General features: G+C 61.3%; 1 protein-coding gene across 1 annotated transcript in view; it reads left to right on the plus strand.

Moving 5' to 3' along the window:
• FBRSL1 (fibrosin like 1) overlaps positions 1 to 19319 on the plus strand; it is an 84199-nt gene extending 64880 nt beyond the window's left edge. The window contains 17 exon segments of the mRNA XM_070386360.1: positions 4431 to 4476; positions 6964 to 7279; positions 7390 to 7610; positions 8348 to 8416; positions 8585 to 8784; positions 9500 to 9550; positions 9746 to 9841; positions 10385 to 10453; positions 10608 to 10637; positions 10854 to 10925; positions 12471 to 12600; positions 14864 to 14941; positions 15104 to 15187; positions 15365 to 15572; positions 17229 to 17674; positions 17677 to 17775; positions 17778 to 19319. Of these exon segments, the coding sequence (XP_070242461.1) occupies positions 4431 to 4476; positions 6964 to 7279; positions 7390 to 7610; positions 8348 to 8416; positions 8585 to 8784; positions 9500 to 9550; positions 9746 to 9841; positions 10385 to 10453; positions 10608 to 10637; positions 10854 to 10925; positions 12471 to 12600; positions 14864 to 14941; positions 15104 to 15187; positions 15365 to 15572; positions 17229 to 17674; positions 17677 to 17775; positions 17778 to 18052 (2490 nt within the window). The 3' untranslated portion in view covers positions 18053 to 19319.
• Positions 19320 to 19934: the final 615 nt, after the last annotated feature.

The raw sequence follows: 19934 nt of genomic DNA on the forward strand, positions 1-19934 counted from the left end.
CAGTGCGCACTGCGAGCATCCTGGAGCACGACAAGTCGGCGTGGGGGTCATGCGTGGCCCGTGCGCCCCCGTCCTGGGTTCCGGCTAGGTAGGGCGCGACGGGAGAGGGGCCACCTCGACGGTCCAAGGCTGGCAGGGGCCCGCGCTCGGCCTCCGGCGTCCATGCCGCCCAGCTTCGTCTTTGGCTCTGGTCCGAGGACTAGCGGCGATCGTCGGCAGAGCGCGCGGGACCAAGGGCGCGCGCGCGGTGAGTGAGAGCTGGTGACTCTGGGGAGGCACTCGGGACTTTGGAGGCCGGGATTGAGGGAGCCGCCGCCCCCTCTAGAGGACCGAGAGAGGCCCCCGGTGCTCAGCTCATTCCGACTCTCAGGAGCCAGGCGCGCGGAGACCCCCAAGTACCTCCGCTTGCGTCCGTGGGGCGCACGTGGAGGCAGACCCGCAGAGGGTCCCGGGCCTCGGCCAGGGCGCAGGGGAGCTCGGGGCGTAGGCTGGGCAGGGCGTTGGGCAGGTGGGGGGGCGCGCGCCTTTGTCTGCGCCCCGGCGCGGGCTCGGCCACCCGGGTTCCCGGCGCCCGTCGCGCTCACCTGCCAGGAGTTGGAGCTCTTTGTCTGGGGCGGGGCGCGACCAGAGGAGGTTGTGCCGCGTGTCTGGGCCGAGGCTGCTCCACAGGTCGGGTCCTCGCAGACAAAGCGCGCCTTGACCTCCGCCCGCAGCTGGGATTGCCTGCCTCTGGGGAGTGAGTGCTGGCCCTGACGCTCTTGGTACCGAGCTTGCCCGCTCCACGGGGACCTCTAACCTGTACTCTGGCCGAAGTGACCCTTTCCTTCCACCCCTACACGGGGTCAGTGCTAGGGCGGGAGGATACCCGCGCTGCCTGGGGTCATGTCCCTGTAGCTAATCCACGGGAAGTTATTAGCACGGGTGTAGTGGTTGCGCTGGGACTGCTAGCCTGCCTTGGGTCAGCTAGCCAGCTCCACACCCCTTGTCCTGGAAGGAAAGTCTCCGAAGGACCTCGACCTGGGACATGCCTTAGCAATGGTTGGCTTTGTACCTGTGCTGGCAAGGGGGCTGTAGCCTAGGCCGCGGCCCCAGATATCCTGGGGCCTGAGGATTCCTGTGTTTGTTGAGAGCCTTCTCCAATGGGCGTGGTTGTGCCTAGACAGGTGTCCGGGCCCTTGCCGTGTGGTGGAAGCCTGCTAGGTCTCTGCCCGTGACGCCTGTGGGGACTTGGATCCCTCAACTTCCCTGACCAAACTTCAACTTGAGCAGTGTGGTGTGGGGACCAGATAGGGAGGGGAGAATGGCCGGGCCCACTGCCTCGCCTTTGCCTGGGCAGCATCCCAGGGGTCTCCAGGGCTAGAGAAGACCCTCCCCCCTTGCTGCTGCTCGCCCCTTCCTCCACTCCCCACTCTTTTGCTCCCTTGACTTTCCCAGGGTCTGGGGCGCCACCTCCTGGCTCTGGAAGCTGGTGCTCCAGCCTGGGGCCTTGAAGTGAACCGGAACTGGCTTGGCTGGGCCTCCTCCTGGGCTGGACAAGGGCACCTGCAGCCTTAACTGAACTTGCTGCTCACCCATTCATCCCTAGTCTGGGACCTAGGATAGTCGTGCCCCACAGAAACAAACTCGTTTTCTCAGAGTGATGCCTCTGCTGTTTCCTTCCCATACTATCAGCCTTGGTGGGATGGAGATGCCCCGCTATATTGGAGGTGGGGGTTCCAGGGAGGGCTGGCACAGAGGGTGCAGCTGAGGCACCACCTGCCAGGAGGTAGCCCCCCTTCCCCATCCTGGTGGCCCAACGACCACACCCTTGGAAGGTAATGGTAGCTTTGAGACTGAGCCCTTTAGCTCATTTGTTTCACCTGCTGAGGGCATGTGTTCAGGCACCCCAGGAGGTGCTGGGGACCCCTGTGGGCTGCTTGCACGGGGCCAGGCTCAGGGGGGCTGTCAGGGCCGCAGGTAACAAAGACCTTCACGAGGGTGTCCTCGGCAGAGCCTAGAGGCAGCTCCTGCTCCTGTTCCTCTCATCTGGGGGGTGCCGAGTGCTCACTTATGCCCTTCTCCCGCTGGTGCAGGGCAGCAAGCAGAGAGGATTTAAACCTGCACCAGCAAGGGAGGCACCCTCAGACTGAGGGAGTCTGGAAAGGCCCAGGGGACTTGACCGAAGTCCCTGGGTCAGGGCTCAGGCAGGCCAGCTGGTCACAGCCTTTGGGGGCTGGGGGAGAAATGCACACTGTAGTTTGGGGCCGTAGGATGGTGCTGGACTATTTTCAGTCCCGGGGTGACTTTTTCTGCTTTGGCTTTGAAAGATACTCTTGGCTGCTAATTTGGAGACTGCTAATGTGGAGAGCTAATTTGTGAGACTGTTCATGAGACCACATATTAATAATAATTACAGCAGCTGTATGGCCTCAAGTGCGGGTGACACCGGGACCCCCTCTTGGGGTCATGGTGAGGGTCCAGTCCTCTGAGGCCGAGGCCCTGGGAGGTCTTTGGGTGGGCCCTGGGAGTGCAGGAGGGTAGGTGGCTCATGGGCCCGGGGGCACCTGACCTTATGCCTGGACATGCGCTCACAGCTCCCAGCAGAGCTGGGGCCATGCCTGGTGCCGAGCGAGTGGTCATGAGGTGTCCGCATCCAGGCCCTGAGGGGTGGGTGGCAACACCGCTGACCCTGCCATCCTGCCCCTCAGAGCCCCTGCTCAGGTGGACTGCTCACCCCTGTGGGGTCTCCTCGAGTGAGGCGCCGATCCAGGCGTTCTGACAGCTGCTGCTCACCACGCGGGGTGCCTTGGGAACCCATGGGAAGAACTCAACAGCCACAGCCGCTCTGTTGCCCCCTGAGCTCCGGTGGGGGAGGCACACCCTTGCAACCACCCTCCCCTCTGGGGCCTCCCGGGGGGGGGGGGGGCAGGTTGGCAGCCTTCCATCTGGTCCAGTGCCAGTCCAGCCTGAGGCTCAGTGAGCCTGTTTTCGGGCTGTTTGCCACCTGTTTTCTTTCGGATGTGGGGTTTCTGGGCACCGTTAGGAAGGTGACCCACCCTAGCACGAAGTGTGAAGGGGCACAGCATTCACATGAAGGTGTCACGGTTCACTCTGCACATTTCCATCAGCAGGTCTGGGGTGACCCTGGCCCAGGGAGCTTCTTCGAGCAGCTCCCACCCTTTCCCTGCAGACCTGGGCTCCAGCCTGCGTGGGGCCTCACTCTGCCTGGACTCTTGTATCTCTTTGTTCACCTGTCATGTCTGTTCTTGCTTTCAATTCTTTGGACAGATGCCCACAAGTGGGATTGCCGTATCACATGGTAGTTCTGTGATTAGTTTCCTCAGGAGCCTCCATACCACTTGCCACAGTGGCTGAACCATTTTCCATTCCCACCAGCAATGCACAAGGCTTCCAGTTTCTCCACACCCTCACCAAGCCAGGGGTTTTCTGTCTTTTCTGATGGTGGCCATTATGGGGGGGTCTCATGCGCCTCGGTACTCAGTCACCCCACCTGCCTTCTCCCCATGGAAGTCCAGGACGGGGCATCCACAGACACTGGGAGCAGGGTAGCAGTGCCCAGGGCTAGGGGAGATGGGAGGATTGGGGTGAAAGCAGAAGAGCATGTGGTTTCTTTTTGGGGTGCAGAAAGTCTTCTAAAACAGGTTGTGGTGAGGGTATGTTGTATGGTGTGTGAATCATTCCAGTAAAACTGTTTTAAAAAAACCACCAACTAGGGAGACAAGATCTGCTAAGAACAGCCTTACAGGCCTCTGCCTGTGAACCAGCGTGAGGGCCACGTCCTCATCCTGAGTGTCCTCACCCCTCACCAAGGTGCTGTGCACACGGGCCTCTCCCTAGGAGGGGAGAGGCTGAGCAGGGTCAGGGGGCCCGCCAGAAATTGCCACGTTCCTTCCTGAAGCAGGTTGGCCCCCACTCAGAGAACCCACTCCACCCTGGACACTCGGTGCATTATGGTGGCTGTGGTCCCCAGACCTGTGACTCAGGCTGTCTGAGGCCTGGCAGGTGGTGGGCTGCAGCCTAGGGGCAGGGGGCATCCCCACTCTGTTCCCCCTACCCTGCTGCCTCCAGTGCCAGGCCCAGGGGTGCCTTCAGGTTCCTGATGCTGGGTCTGCAGGGAGGCACCCAGATTCCCCAATCCTGGCTCCCCACCAGCAGGGCCACTGAGCCCCCACATCCCTGCTGAGGGGGTATCCTTGGGTCCCTGATCACCGGCCGAGTGACCTGTGTCCAAGTCCGCTGGACCTGGGTGTGGTCACGCTCCTACATGGGGGTGATGGGCACAGAAAGATGTATTCTGCCAGGCTGGGCAGCCCTCACGTGCACTGAGCTTGCCCAGACCTGTTCCCTGGGTGCCAGGGGCAGGAGGTCAGGGCCAGGTTCACCCAAGCCTTGTAGGTCCCTTTGACCTGACCCTCCTCTCTTTTTTCCAGGCATCTGTGGGCTCCGAGAAGCTCTTTGCCCCAGCAGCCGATAAAGGTAAGTGTGTCTCTGGACTCCAGGCTTCTAGAAAAGCACAGGACACACTCCTGAAATCAACTGGAGGCGCCATGTTAGCTCTGTCTTGAATTTCAGGTGCAGAGCCTGAGGCCAGAGTTAGGTGTTCCCATTTACTAAGGGATACAAACCACATCCCCAGAAACAGCCACAAGGAAACGGGGAGCTGAGAGGAGGACCAGTGTGCCTCAGCCAGAGCCACACAGATCTGGAGCGGTGGTTCCCCAAGGGGGGGCGGTCCCTGTACCTCCTGGGGACCATTAGGAATGTAGTTTCCCAGGCCCTTCCCAGGTTCATGGAGTACATGCTCTAGGGATGGACAGCAGCTCCTGGCTTGTGAAGCGTCCCTGCCACAGTATGGACTGGCCCCTGTGGCTGCCACCACACGTGTGGCTGTTTATATTAACATGAGACAGACTAGACTCACTCCTCAGCCACACCCAGGCCCTAGCCAGTGAACGAGTGGGATGGCACAGGTGCCTGGCATCCCATCATCACAGAAAGCTCTTCTGGCCGGCACCATCCATCGAGGCCAGGATAGCCCTTTGTAGCCCAGCCTGTTGGTCGTGGCTGTGGCCCAGAGTGGGTGTCGCTGGACCCAGCACAGAGAAGGAGTCTTTTTGCTTGGGAGGCTCCCTTAGGACATGACTACACAGAACAGGCCGTGGGGTACCCAGTGCACCACAGGTCCTGCTGGCCTGGTAGCTGGGCATGGCCTGTACGTGCCTTTAGCTCAGGAAGCCCTTTCCTCAAGTCAGGCATTGCAGCAGAGCCGATGCCTGCTGAAGAATCCAGGTAAGGAGGCCCACCAGAGGCTCCTTGGAGCCAGGCATGCTCAGCTGACATTTCAGACGGAATTAATGTAGGGTGTTACCAGTTTCAACAAATGATCACAAACCGTGTGGCTTGAAACAACAGGCTCGTAGTTCCAGAGACTAGAAGTTTGGAGTCAGGTGTGTGCAGGGTTGTGCTCCCTCCAGAGGCTCCAGGGGAGGAGTCCCTGCTGCCTCTTCAGCTCCTAATACTGCCTGCAAATGTGGGCATCCCCAGGCTTCTGGCTGCATCCTTGCCATCTCTGCCTCTGTCTTCATGTGGCCCCTTCCTCTTTTTGTCTCTTGTAAGGACACCGTCACTGGATTTAGGCACCCTCAACCCCTGATTCCTAGCTGATTGCACCTGGAGATTCTTAGCTTGATTATGGCTACCAAGACCCTTTTTCCAAATAAGGTCACAGTCCCAGGTTCTGGAGGTTATGATTCAGCAGAGTTCAGGGAACTGGCAGGGCTTTGAGTGTCCAGAGAGGTGCAGAGTTGGAGTGCGGTGATCAGTAGCAGTGCTCATGGTTTTGTCAGTGGCAGGAGGCTCTAGAGACTCCAGGACTCTCCAGAAGAGCTTGAGCATTAGTGGCAGGCCTGGGGTCATGTCCAAGTCTGCATGGCCCATGCCTGCCTCTTTCTGTTCTGATAGTTGCTCTCACTTTGCAAGAGCCTTGCGTGTGGAGAACTGAGAGAGACAGGAGGGGAGAGAGGGCCGGCCTCCCCGGGCAGTGAGCACGTGGGCTGACAGCTTCCTGTCCTCCTTGCAGGAGTGGTGGCAGTGGCCTCTTCCTCAGGTCTGTTCCTAAGCAAACAGGCCCAAGGCAGGGAGGTGTCGCCCTAGCAGAGGAGACATCTCTGTGCCAGCCTGGGTTACGGGTTACACTGCCCTGCAGCCACAGGAGAGGCTGTGGCCAGTGCATCACTCTGCATGGCTGCCGCCTGCATGGGCCCCTGGGCCCGGAGAAGGAAGTGGAGTCAACCAACAGGCCAGATGAAGCAACCACATTCAGTAACCTGAATTTCCACTCCTCCTGGAAAACTGGGATGTCATCCCCTGAAGGCAGAGCTGCTCCGATGGGTGGTGGTGCCTCCCCTGGCCTGAACACATGCTTTCCACCAGGCCCCTGGGCATGTGACCTGAGGCCTCGCTCAGAGCAGTTTCAAAAGGAGGGTTTGGAATGAGCAAGCAGGCTTGCTGATGGCCCAAAGGCAGGCCTGGAACTCGGGAGCAGAGGCTCTGGGTGGTGGTGAGTTGAGGCAGCCACTTTCTCCCAACAGACTAGGCAAGGCTGGTTGTCCAGAAAGTCTCCCCCAGGGTGAGGACCCAAAAAAGAGCTTTAGGCCCTGGATCAGTCGGGTGGGTCAAGAAAGAGCAGCCATTCACTCAAGTGACACTACCGTGGTGGGAGATAGGGCGGCAGAGCTTGGAGCCCAGCGCCCAGATTGAGCTGGCTCTCTCATGCATTTGAGTCTCCCTCCATAAAACGGGGCCACAAGAGCCCCTGCCGTGAGATGGCCTCAAGCAGGTAGCCTCCCCAGGGAGCAAGGGGTGGGTTATACCAAGGTGTTGTGGGCAGGGGCTTTGTGCCACCTAGTTCCCTTTCGGAAATGATCCTGAACCCCAGACTCACCCCTGCCACTCTCTCCGCAGGCCACACGCTGGGCGAGAAGTCCGAGGCCAAGACTGGGGCAGCACCCAAGGTCTCGGGTCTCGAGCGCAGCCGTGAGCTGAGCACTGAGCCACCCTTCCTGGCCCCCGTGCGCAGCCCCGCGCCGGTCCTGCCCTCCGCCAGCACTGCGGCCAGCCCGCTGGTCAAGAAGGAAGCCCCGGCGCTGCCCCGCCTTGCCCCGCAGCTGCCACCCGCGTCCTCGCAGCCCCGGGCCCCGCTCCTGACGCACGTGCCTCTTCCTCAGGGCGCCTTCCCGGGCCCCGGCCCGGCCGCGCACAACGGCCTGCACAGCCTCAGGTGGGCACAGCCTCAGGTGGGCGTGGGGCCGAAACTGCACGGCCTCAGGCGGGCGCGGGGCGGCGCGGAGGCGGGGCGCGCGGCCGGGCACTGAGCGCCCCTCCCTGCAGCAGGAGCAGCAGCGCCAGCAGCGGTGCCAGCCTGGGGCTCGCGAAGCACGCGTCCCTGTCGCCTCACGGGCCGGGCCCCCACCTCTCTACCTCACACTTGGCGCTCCGCTCGCAGGCCCAGCACCAGCACCACGCGGCGGCCATGTTCGCCGCGCCCCCGACACTGCCCCCGCCCCCGGCGCTGCCGGCCAACAGCCTGGTCATCCCAGGACACCCCGCCGGTAGGTCTGGGTGCCATCGGTGGGGCCAGGGTCACTGTCTGTTCCCTCTCCACTCTGGGCTCCTCATCCCTGGGCAGGGGGGGACATGGCCCTTGGGGAGGCAGGGTTGGCCTCCGAGATAAAGACTTCTCTCCTACCTGCTCCTCCAGACCACTCCCAGCAGGATAGCAGCGCCCTAGCAGACCATCAATGCAGGGCAGAGGAAGTTTCCTACCAGGGCCTCAGTGTGCACACACACAGATACATGGGTGCACACACGTGTACATGGACACACACTCCCTGCTCCATTCTGAACCCTTGCCAAGCCTAGTAGGGCAGTTGGGAGCCGGGAGTTGGTTATAACTTGGAGCTGCTCAGTTGTCACTGCGATGAGGGCTCCCAGGGCCTGCTGTGTGTCTCTTCCCATCCCTCTGTCCCTAGGCTGCTGGGGGGCAGGGGTGGATAGGGCTGAATTGTGGGGTAGAGGGGCCCCAGATGAACTGCAGCTAGCCTGACCTCTCCCTCGCTGCTTGATTCCAGCAAGTACCCACTCATGGCCAAATTTTAGGTCACTAAGGATTTTTCCATGGGTCTCCAATTTTTTTTCTAAAAGTCTGAGCCCAGCTCAGTTGGGGGCACCTCAGTACCCCAGACTGGGACCAAGACAATGGTCTGGGGGAGGCTGGGATGGGCAGGGCTCCCCGACAGGGCTGTCTTGGGCTCCCAGGGTGGCTCACCGTGTTCTCTCTTGCCTTTAGATGCCAGCCTGTTGATCTCATTCAGCCAGCCAATCATGTATTGCCAGCCTCATTCGGGGATTCTGATTGGTACTTGGTCACAGGCACCTCTCTTACCTCCACCCTGGGGCCCGCACGTAGCGAGCGGCCACCACGGCTTGGCCTGCCGAAACCGGGAGTGCCAGGTGACTATCCGCCTCGCCCCGCCGGGAGCCCGCGGCCGACGTGCCTCTCTGTCTCTCTCTTTTTCTCTTGTAGATCACGAGCTGCTCAGGCAAGAGCTGAACGCGCGTTTTCTGGTCCAGAGCGCCCCCCTGGGCCCGGGAGCTCTGCTGCGGGCGGAGTTCCACCAGCACCAACACACACACCAGCACACACACCAGCACCAACACACATTCGCCCCCTTCCCTGCCGGGCCGCCCCCGCCGCCGCTCCTGCCACACGCCGCACCCCCGCCGGTGCGTAGGCCGCGCGCCGGCAGGTGGGAGGGGGCGGCCCGGGCGCGGGACACGCAGCAGGCACACGCAGACGCTCTCTGCACGCATGCAGCTGACACCGTTCCGCGCGGTCCGTCTGTCCGTCCATCCAGCCCCTGTGGTTCCCCCCACCCCCCGCTCCCAGGGCATCCCATGAGGCTCCCTGCCCTGGGCCGTTCTCTTGGGCTTGGGTGAACACCCCCGTCCACATGACCATGGGCCAGTTGTACCCATGTGGGGTCCTCAGTGTCTCAGTTGGCAGCATGGCAGCAGGTCAGGAGGACCAGGACTAGGGGCCATGCAGATCAGGACTCTTCCCATGTTCCTGAGCCTCAAGATCTCATCCCCAAGCCAGCTGCTGTAGGCAGAGTCCCCTCCCAGCTTTGCTTTGGCACTGGGCAGTGAGCAGTGGCCTCAGTGTACCCTGCAGCTTGACCACCAGCCCTGGGCTCCAGGCCCTACCCTCCCAGTCATGGCTGCAGACACCCAGGTGGGCGAGTCTGCACCTCCTATGGTGAGGTCACTAGAACAGGGAAGGGCCATGGGCCAGCACCCTCAGGGAGCCTGGAGGATAGCTGGCTGGAGGCCGCCAGCCTCATTTGGCCACTGCCCGGCCTGGCGGTGTGGGTGGGCGCTTGGCCAATGGAGGGCATCAGCAAGGTTGGGAGGCCTCACTCTCTGCCCCCTTCCCTTCCAGTTTGACAAGTACACGCCCAAGCTGGACAGCCCCTACTTCCGACATTCCAACGTGAGTGTCCCTGCGTGCCCTGGGGTCACCAGGCAGGGTGGGGGGTGGGGGTCAGGCTGCGCCTTGTCTGTGTAGCCTCCCACCTAGTGCAGGCGTGGCAGGGTGGGGGCCAGAGGGCCAGGCCCAGTGCCCCTGCCCAGGATGTCCGAGTGCCCGGCGAGGCCCCTGGAACACCCCTCCCGCCTTCTCTTGCAGTTTTTCCCGCCCTTCCCTCCTGCCGTCCCAGGACTGCCCGCCCTGCTCCCACACCCAGGCCCCTTTGGATCCCTGCAGGGTGCTTTTCAGCCCAAGGTACCAGCTGCTCCCGGGAGGGTGTGGGCACGGTGGGCAGGGGCTGCAGGACCGCCCCCCCCCCCACAATCCAGCATCTCTCAGGGCAGTCATGATCCCAGGTGGCACCTGAAGGGCCTTCACCCGAGTGCAGAATATCTTGACCTTCGGGGCCAGGAGAGCCTTGCTTCACTTGTTCTCTCCTCAGCTGGGAGCACTGGGGTTGGGGGGTGGGAGGAGCAGTGCAGAGGAGCAGAGGTAGAGTGTGGACAGCAGCCATCCACGGCTGTCCACACTGCCGGAGGCCCAGGCACCAGGGAGCTGGCTTGCTCTGCTCACCTTCCCTGCAGCAGGCTGCCTTCACACAGCACAGTGATCAGAGCCTTCTCCTGCCGCCTTTTCAGAAACCTCCGGATGGAGGATGTGGTGGGGCCAGACCATCCTGGGTGACAGCGTGCAGGGCCTCACAGGGCAAGGCAAACACCGGTGCCCTGGGGGGGTTTGGTGCCACCTGGGCACGGAGCCTGCAAAGTGGTCTCGTGTGGTGTCCCTCTCTCCCCTCAGACTTCAAACCCACTCGAGTTAACAGGCCGGGCCAGTGTGGTTCACACCCTCCTGCAGAAAGCCCCCGGGGTAGGTGGCAGTGGTGTTCTTGCCTCTCTCCTTCCCGGGTGGGCGTCCAGCCAGCATGGCTCCATGAGGCTCACATAGTGCCCCCTCCCCAACCCCTCTGGGCTTGACTGCTTGCAGAGCCTGGGTCTAACACTTCCTCCTCTGTTGACAGCAGGTGTCCGACCCGTACCGGACAGCAATCAGGGTGAGTGTGTGCGTGCTTGCATGTGTAAGGTCTTTGTGTGTGCCTGTGTGTGTCTCGCCTTGGGAAGAAGGGGCCCGGTGGGACCTTCCGGGAGGGTCTGAGGCCAGGGAGGACTCTCTTGGGTGGCACAGGGGTGCCCTGTGACAGCAGGGATCTGGGGGTGGGGAGTGAGGAGACGGTTCTGGCCGCGAGGCTGAGCCCATCCCCCCGTCGCAGAAGCCGGGGAAGTGGTGCGCTGTGCACGTGCAGATCGCCTGGCAGATCTACCACCATCAGCAGAAGATAAAGGTGAGCTGGACTGCTCGTCCTGCCAGCCAGGCCTGCGGCTCAGAGAGCGCCCTTCTTGGGCCAGGCCCTCCCCAGCGTCCACACATGTGCGCATGTGCCCCTCGCCCCAGCGCTGGGCCGGGCCAGCAGGGGTCGGAGCTGGGGAGCAGGACAGAAGTGTATGGGGAGCTCAAAGTCACTTCCACCTGTCACCCGGGATGACCCAGGCAGGGTTAGAGAGGAGCTGACCCTGCGGGCCTCCCTGCTGTCAGTCAAGCCCTCCCAGGGGGCCTTTGGCCTGGTCCCCCCTTCCCCCCAAGTGTTTATTAAGTGTCTGCTGTGGGCCATGGACAAAGATGAACCTAAGTGCTCACGGAGCCTGCATGCTCCTGGGGGGGGACAGGTGGTGAAGAGGAACCCAGCTTGAGGCCATCCTCCCCGCAGTGGGTGATGCCAGATGCCCTGGCTGAGCAATTCAGGGAAGAGGCAGCCCTGGGAATCCTGGGGACTTGCAGCCAGGGGCAGTGGGCTGGGGCGCTGAGGAAGGCCAGAAAGGGACCCCACACCCTGTATCACAGAAGAGTCTCCACACTTTTTGTGTGTCATCTCAGGTAACACATTACCCTTACTCAAGGTATTTTTAAATCATCACGCCATACTGCTACTGCTAAGTCACTTCAGTCGTGTCCGACTCTGCGACCCCATAGCCAGCAGCCCACCAGGCTCCCCCGTCCCTGGGATTCTCCAGGCAAGAACACTGGAGTGGGTTGCCATTTCCTTCTCCAGTGCATGAAAGTGAAAAGTGAAAGTGAAGTTGCTTAGTCATGTCCAACTCTTAGTGACCCCATGGACTACAGCCCACCAGGCTCCTCCGCCCATGGGATTTTCCAGGCAAGAGTACTGGAGTGGGGTGCCATTGCCTTCTCCGTATCACGCCCTGAGTGGGTTACAAAGGACAAGTCACAGAAAGGGATTTATGATGGATTAACAGGCAGACACTCAGGCAGGGTGCCTGGAAGGTGCAGTGGAGGAGGCAGGGTGGGGGGCAACCCTCTGTTGTCACCACAGCAGGAAGAACTAGGACGGACTCGGCCCACCCCGTGCCTCCCGTGGCCCTATGACCCAGGGACTGGCATCTTAGTTTTATTTAATACATTTAAATTTTAATACTCATGGTAAACTTAGCCATTAGAAAACTGGAAAGACTCGGGTATGCGCATGTACTTTTCCAACTCAACTTTACAAAATCTAAACAGTACTTCTAATGAAAATGTAGCATCCAAATTGAGATGAGTTTTAAGTGTAAAACACCAGCTTTCAAAGACCATATAAACAGGAGCAAAACGCCGCAATCGGGAACCTCCTATATCGACCGCACGTGACGACGTTTCGGTTACCCCACATCGCTGACACATGGTCAGGATGACTCTTACCGGTCTCTCCGCCCACTGAGCGAGGCCAGCGGAGCAGGGGGCATCACACCTTGTTGTCCAGCTCATCGGCAGCCTGGTGGCGAGCAGGACAGAGGCCCGGCCTCCGGCCCCTATACACGCTCTGTCCCGGCAGATGCAGCTGGAGCCCCACAAGCTGGACGTGGGCACCAAGCTGGACTTGTTCAGCAGACCCCCCGCCCCGGGCGTGTTCGCCGGATTCCACTACCCACAGGACCTGGCCCGGCCCCTCTTCTCCAGCTCGGGTAAGGCGGCCTGGCCCAGGGGAGCTGGCGGCCCCTGCCAGCGTGCAGGCCTGGGGATGGCCCAGCAGACGCGGTCTCGCCTTTCTCCTCTGGCTGGTGTGGGCTCAGGAGGGCTCCGGCTGCTTGGGCGGCGCTTTTGTTTCTCCAGCTGTAGCAGGTGGGGTCTGGCAGTCCTGCCTGCCTCAGGCTTCTCCCTCGCCCCCTGGAGGTGTCCCCACAGCTGACCTGACCCCGCCCATGCTCTGGCCCGTGTTCTGCTGTTGTCCGAATGGTGGGAACCTGCTCCAGAGCCTCTGTCCCGTGTTCACTTCCGCCAGCAGCCACACCACAGCCTCACTGTGTTGGGTCCCTAGGACTACCCCTAGGCTTGCGGCACTCCCAGGACTCAGCCTACGTCTCACACACCCCCAGCCGTATGCCTTGCAGCCAAGGGACACGCATCTGTCGGCAAGGAAGGGGAGGAGGGTGGAAGTCGGGTGTCTCCTGAGCACTGCCTGAGGAGCCCCAGGATGCACTTTATTCCCCGGAAAGGAGCCCTGACAACAGGGCAAGAGGCTGTCTCCCAAGGAAGCTTGTGGGGACCCAGCACCCCGGCTTCTTACCGGGGGCCAGTCATGTAGGCACCTGTGTGTGCCTGGACCAAAACCCAGACTCCCGGAAGGAAAGCGAGTGCTCAGCACAAACCACACTGTTTGCACAAACAATCTGAGCACATGTGAGTGAGGTATTCCTATCAGAGGAAGGTGAGGAACCTCCTGAAACCCAGGTTCCCAGATGCCGACGCAGGGCAACCATGCAGCAGTCCTCAGGTTGATGGTCTGGAGCCCACAGGGCTGCTGCTGCCTCTTCCTCAGCTGTCAGGCCCTTGAAGGATGTCACCTCCTCAGAGGACCTTCCCTGACCACTCTGTACATCCACCCCGCTCACACCCTGCCGCAAGCTCATGCTCGCTCACCCCCACCCGCTGTCAGTCTGTGCAGGCAGCCCGTTAGCGCACCGGTGTGATGGGATCATGCCGGCTGGCCTGTGAGCTGGCCGGCTCTTCCCAGCCCCCACTCCACCACCCTCATGGCCTCCAGTCCCCAGCCAGGGCAGAGGCGTCTCCCAGGTGTCCGGTCCCTCAGAAAGCAGAGCGCCTCCCATCTGGGCCTCAGCCCTGGCAGCCAGCAGACTTCTTAGGCCTTATCCTACAGACTGTGGCCTGGGCCCCCCATGCTTCCCTCCACCCACGGCCTCATCCGGCTGTGCGTCCACTTGCCCCAGCACATGCCCCGCCTAGACCAGGGCCCTGCTGTCCCTGCCTGACGCCTGGTCGCCCACCCCCCGTCTGGTGTGAGTGTTTCTTCCATCTGTGTGCACGTTGCCATCCTCTTTCCCAGGGGGTATCAGCTCGTTGGCCTTTTCTTGAGGTGTAGCTTTTTAAGGCAGCACGTTTCCCTGACTGCCCTCCAAGTGCTCTCATAGCATCCTTTTCAGCACTGGGACCAGCTGTTTCCTAACTTCTGGTTCGATCTCTTCATAAGGTCACTTAGAAATGAGATCACGTTTCTAGGTGGAAGCTCTCTGGGAACTAAACCTGTGTTTGTCTGGGTGGAGGAGCCCACCTGTGACGCCCACGGCAGGCAGACGGAGCACTCCATTGTTAGGGTCCCCTAACAGGTGGAGGGAGTTGGAGAGACAGGAGGGGGCGCCCCTCTCACAGGTCTCACCAGAAATTCGCCTCTAGACAGAAGGTGGGACACCCTAAGCAGCAGGGTCTGCCCTTGACCCAGCAGCCCCTTCTCGGAACCAGGCCCACTTGGCTGCTCTCCAGATTCGGTTCTGGAGGCGTTGGGGGAGCGGGGCTGATTCCGCACTGATGCTTGTGGGCTGTGGCCAGCAGCCAGGGGACACCACTGGAGGGGCTGCCATCTTCAGGCCATTGTTCATCTGGACCAAGCCACACCCACTGTCAAACGACCAGGATTGTTTGTTAGCTCTGGTCAGGACCTCGGAGGGTAGCTGGCTGCGGGAGTAGCCCCTCAAGGCTCAACCTCAGGCCTTCTCTCTGCCCTTCTCCGCTGGGGGCTCACTACTATCAGCACCTTCCTCCCTGCTCCCCTGCGTCGTGGCCTTCCAGATTCAGGGAGATGAAAGCCTATCTCCCAGCTGGTCCTGAGTTTGGATGGGGAGGTGGAGCAGCCAGGGTGCACCACCCTGGGAAGGAGGCACAGATGGAGCCCCAGGTGCACCCACGCCTCCAACAGCCTTCCCCCCTCTCCAGGTGCCACCCATCCCACCGCCAACCCATTCGGACCCTCAGCGCATCCTGGCAGCTTCCTGCCCACTGGTCACTTGACAGGTAGGTGTCCCTGAGGTCTGTGCAGTCTGGCTGGCCTGTGCTGACCCCCAAGAACCAGGGCACCCTCAGATTGTGCAGGTGGTACCTGCCAGGTTCTGGAGCCTCGGGGTAGGGGAGGGCTTGGTGCACACAGAAATTCCTGAGTGCTTGTTGCACCCACAGACCCTTTCAGCAGATCAAGCACCTTCGGGGGCCTGGGGAGCCTGGGCAGCAACGCCTTCGGAGGCCTTGGCAGCCACGCGCTGAGTGAGTGACTCCGCCGCCTTCTCTCCCTTCACACGAGCACGGGCGTGCATCAGGGCTACAGGGACACCGGGCAGACTGTTGCCCCTCGTCTCCTCAGGGTCTGGGGTTGGGCATCTCCCTGTGTGTGCTCCTCCCTGGCCCCCTGGCCTCACCCTCTGCTGCCAACCCCTTCTCCAGCTCCCGGCAGCGGCAGCATCTTTGCCCCCAAGGAGGGCCCCACACTGCATGGCTTGCCCAGCCCCCACGAGGCCTGGAACCGGCTGCACCGAGCGCCACCCTCCTTCCCCACGCCACCCCCGTGGCCCAAGCCTTTAGATGCCGAGCGGGTCTCAGCCCTGACCAACCACAACCGAGAGCTGGACAAGGGCAAGGAGGAGCGGGACCGGTGAGTTGGGGCCCCTCCACTTATCCGTTCTGCCAGCTCCCTGCCGCCCCAACTTTGGCCCCCACCCAGCACCTGCAGCCCCAAGCCGCCTCTCCTGAACCCAAGGGGGCAAACTGAAATCTTCTGTGGGAGGACGCGAAGACTGCGTCTTTGGGGTAGGAAAGACCAGGGGAGGGGAACCCCCGAGTCCACATTCTCTCCACCTTGTTGCCACAGAAGACTCTTGCTGGGGCACGATCTGGGCAGGTACCATCCGGGATAAGGGTTACTTCCACCAAGGCCCTGGCAGGGATGGTGGGCTTCTGGACCATGGTAGGTCTAGAGGTAGCTCAGACCTGCAGGGCAGTGCTGGAGGGGGGCTGCCGAACCACAGAGGGTGCCAGGTCAGGGCAGTGCTGGAGGGGGGCTGCTGAACCACAGAGGGTGCCAGGTCAGGGCAGTGCTGGAGGGGGGCTGCTGAACCACAGAGGGTGCCAGGTCAGGGCAGTGCTGGAGGGGGGCTGCTGAACCACAGAGGGTGCCAGGTCAGGGCAGTGCTGGAGGGGGCTGCCGAACCACAGAGGGTGCCAGGTCTGGGAGGTAGACCTGCGGGGAGCCCTTGAGCTGGAGGATGGGGGCTGAGGTTGTGTGTCCCCCCTCCTCACCCCACGGGCAGCAGAGCTAGGCCAGGGCAGGGCAGGAGGGAGCCTGCATTAACGGGAGCAGCAGAGTCCGGGACTTGGTTCTGGAGGAGTCATGGGCCAGCCATGCAGACAGGAGCAGGGGAAGGCTCCTTGGCCAGCCCTTCCGGCCAGGTCTGGGCATTGCTGCAAGCTAGGTGTTGGGCAGAGCCTGAGAGGACAGTGAGGGAGGGGGTGACCTAGAAGATGAGGGGGACATTTGTCACAGGCCCCAGGAAGGGTGCCGGGGAGCACCCCAGGGCCTGCTCACATCCTACAACCATCACTGTCACCACAGAGGGTCAGGAGCCCAGGGAACTGCAGCCCCCCGCAGGGACATCAGGGTCAAGAGGGCGGGCTGCAAGTGCAGTAAGGGTAGCCAGGTGCAGCAGTGAGGTTGGGGGGACCTGGGCACCTGATGTGCTCAAGCTCAGCTGCCCTCCCAGCCCCACATCAGGGTGGAGGTCATGCCCCCCTTGCTCCCAGCCTCAGGGCCAAAGGGCTAAAACGTCCAGAGTGGCACCTCATGGGTGAGAACCGGACTGGGATGGGGTGGGTGGAACTCTGGTGAGCCCCAGCTGGGCCACACACACCCACCAGAAGGGGATTTCAGAACCCCATCCCTCCAGATCAGTGGATCAGTGGGTCTGAGGCGGGGTGGAACTTCCCAAAGTTCTCTGGGTTCTGGTGAAGTCTGTGCTTCTGTTGCAAAGTTGGGCTCCAGAGTTGCCCGTGTGGGGGAGGCAGGTATGGGGATGCCCTTGTGGGTGTGTGGGTTATGATCACCATGTGTGTGTTGATGGGTGCCACTAGCAGTGATTGCACAGGAACCTAGCGTGCAATCACACGTGGACACACACCCACACACACAAGGACCCTGAGGTCACTTCAGTGGACGGTGATGGTGCCACATTAGGTGGGAACTTGGTGGCAGAGGAACTCGCTGCAGGGTGTCCCGTCAGGCTGAGCGGGGGTGTGTGTGTGTTGTCGCTCCCAGGGACCTCCTGGAAAAGACACGCCTGCTGAGCCGGGCCTCTCCAGCGGCGCCCGTGGGCCACCCAGGCAGTGGCCTCGTGCTCCGGGGCCAGGGCGATCCGGGCCGGCCCGGGATCCCCGCCGAACGCGAGGCTGAGCTCCGCATCAAGGAGAGCCGCTCCCCGGCCAGGGAGGATGGCCCCAAGCCCAGCAAGATGGCCCTGGGGGAGGGCCTGCGCCTGGCCGGTCTCCTGGGCCGCGAGCCTGGGAAGCCGCAAGAGGCGCTGGCCGAGCAGCCTCAGAGCGACGTGAAGGTCAAGGAGGAGCGCGGTGAGGATGGCGACGTGCCCCCACAGCCTGGCCCGGGCCCCGCGGGCCGCGAGCGCCCGGCCTTTGCGTGGGAGCCGCCGCGCGACGCCTACCGCGGCCCGGAGCTGCCCGCCGCGCCCGCCGGGACGGGCCCCGCCGCCCTCTCGAGCCGCCCGAGCGCCCCTACCGGGACCGCGAACCGCACGACTACAGCCCCGAAGCGCCTGCGGAGGCGCGCCGCGACGACGAGCTAGAGCGCGCCGGGCCGCAGACCTGGACGGCGCGACGCTGCTGCCGGCGCTGGGCGCCCTGCACTACCCGCGCCGCGCGCGCCGCTGCGCAACAACAGTCTCCTGGCGCGACCCGCCACTGCCGCTGCCGCGCTGGCGCGCGCCGCCGCCGCTGGTGGCCGCAGGCGGGCCCCCCACGCCCCCGGGGCAGCCGCGGAGCAGGACTACGCCGCTGGGGGCCCGCGCGCCGGGCGAGGCCCGCGACTACTCCCCGTCCCGCAACCCCCAGGAGGTGGAGGCGCGGTAGTGGCCGCGGGCCCACTCCCACCGCGCGTGTGGGTCCCCTCCAGGAACGCACTGCTGTCCACTTTTCTAAACGTCCGTTTCTAGAACCTAAGCACAGTTCCATCGGCCCTGGGGTGGCGACGCTCACTTTTCCACTCGCAGCGTCGGGGGTGTCACACACAGCTTTTCTGGGGGTGATCTTTTGTTTTCCGAGCTTGAGATTAGGCTACTGGAAAAAATTCAAGTTTGTACCTTTTTTCCCACAGGTGAGAAGCATTTTTAATAGATTTGTATTTTTTTCAACTTTGTGCTCTTTAGACACTTAAGAGAAACGAAAGACACTTTTGCTTTTTTACTTTTAGTTTGGTTTTGCAATTTAATGGCCTCAGATCTGTCTCCAGAGCCCCTGGGGTTTTTTTTTGTCTTATTTATGGTGGAAAAAAACGGTCATTTTGTCCAATGCACTGTGAGGCCCCCACTCAGGCCTGGCCCTGACCCTCCCTTGGTACTTGGAACCGAAGTTACAGATATATATTAAGATAATAATGTACAAAGCTTTTTTTGCCTTATTATGCAGAAGTGTAAAAGGGTTTGTTTTTCGGTTTGTTTTTTTAAAAAGAAAAATGAAACTGTAAATAGTCTGTTAATATAAATATATGATGTTATTAAATTCTTAACCTAGGTAGACTTTATAAAAACAGTTTCTAGAAATTTCTCTGGTTGTTTGTTTAAGGTGGTCACAACAACCCACCCGCTGTCAGTTGGAACTGCCCTCAGACGTTTAATGGCAGCAACATCCTTCAACTATGCAAGCGCTTGAGCGGCCAGGCCGCTGGGGGACTGCGGAGTGGCCTGGGATGTGCGTGCACCTCGGGCTGGTTGTGCGGTGGCCTGGGGATCCACCCCAGATGAGTAGGGATTGGGAGGTAAAGAGGCTCAAGGCTGATCACAAAAGAAATAACCTGTGTTTCTTCTCCACGGAGGCCATCAGAAGACATCGGTCTCATGTTCTCCCACCGGCCAAGGCTTTGACATGATTTCCTTTCGGTTTCAGTCTTACTTTCATAACCCCATGATGTCACTGTACCCTCTTGTCAGTATCCCTTCTTTCCTGACGTCCACACCTGTGTCCTGAGCGTTGGAGCCTCGGTTTGGCCATTCTTGGCTGTTTGCTTTATTCCGTTCTGTATTTTCAACCCCATGTTTTCACGGTAGACCCCGGTTATTTTAAACAGTCTGTTCTCACATCAACCAATGAAGGTAAATACAGCCTTGATTTTGGATGAAAAGGTGGTTGAGTGTTTTGTGGGGCTTTGTGGCAGGTGGGGATCATGTACCTGCCCTCAGTTCCTTCCGCCAACCCCTGGCTCCCACCCACCAGGGCTGCCCTGCCTGCCGTGGGCTTGCTCCCCCAAGTGGTTCCCTCTGCCAAGGCTCCTCCCTCTGGCCTTTGCTGGCATCTCCATCTTGCCTTCAACTGCTGTGGTCCCACAGTCCCCACCCTGTCACCTGCTGCAATATCCCTGCCCCGAACTTGTTGTCTGGGTTGTTTTTCTCTGTGCACTGGGGGTCAGGGTGCATGTCCTCGGGAGGGCTGGCCTCGCCCCCTGCTACCCTAGCAGAGCAGGTAACCCTAACCCTAACCATTGTTGGAGAGGGGAGATCTCCGCAAGGAAGGGCGCAGGGGCAGAGCTGCTGCCCTGACCTGCTGGAGGAAACAGGCGTGGGGGTGCCCGCCCTGCAGTGGGGACCTCAGCTGCTTGTGCTTAGCACTCGGCCTATACCCCTACCCTGGCATGGTTTGGAAATGGGGCCTTGGCATTGTAGTCTAGTTGGATTGGCTTCCTAGGGTAAGAAGCCTGGCTCAGAACTGCCTGGAGCCTAAGCCCATTGGAGTCCCCATG

The sequence above is a fragment of the Bos mutus genome, chromosome 17 (assembly GCF_027580195.1).
Source record: "Bos mutus isolate GX-2022 chromosome 17, NWIPB_WYAK_1.1, whole genome shotgun sequence".
Classification (NCBI taxonomy): Eukaryota; Metazoa; Chordata; class Mammalia; order Artiodactyla; family Bovidae; genus Bos; species Bos mutus.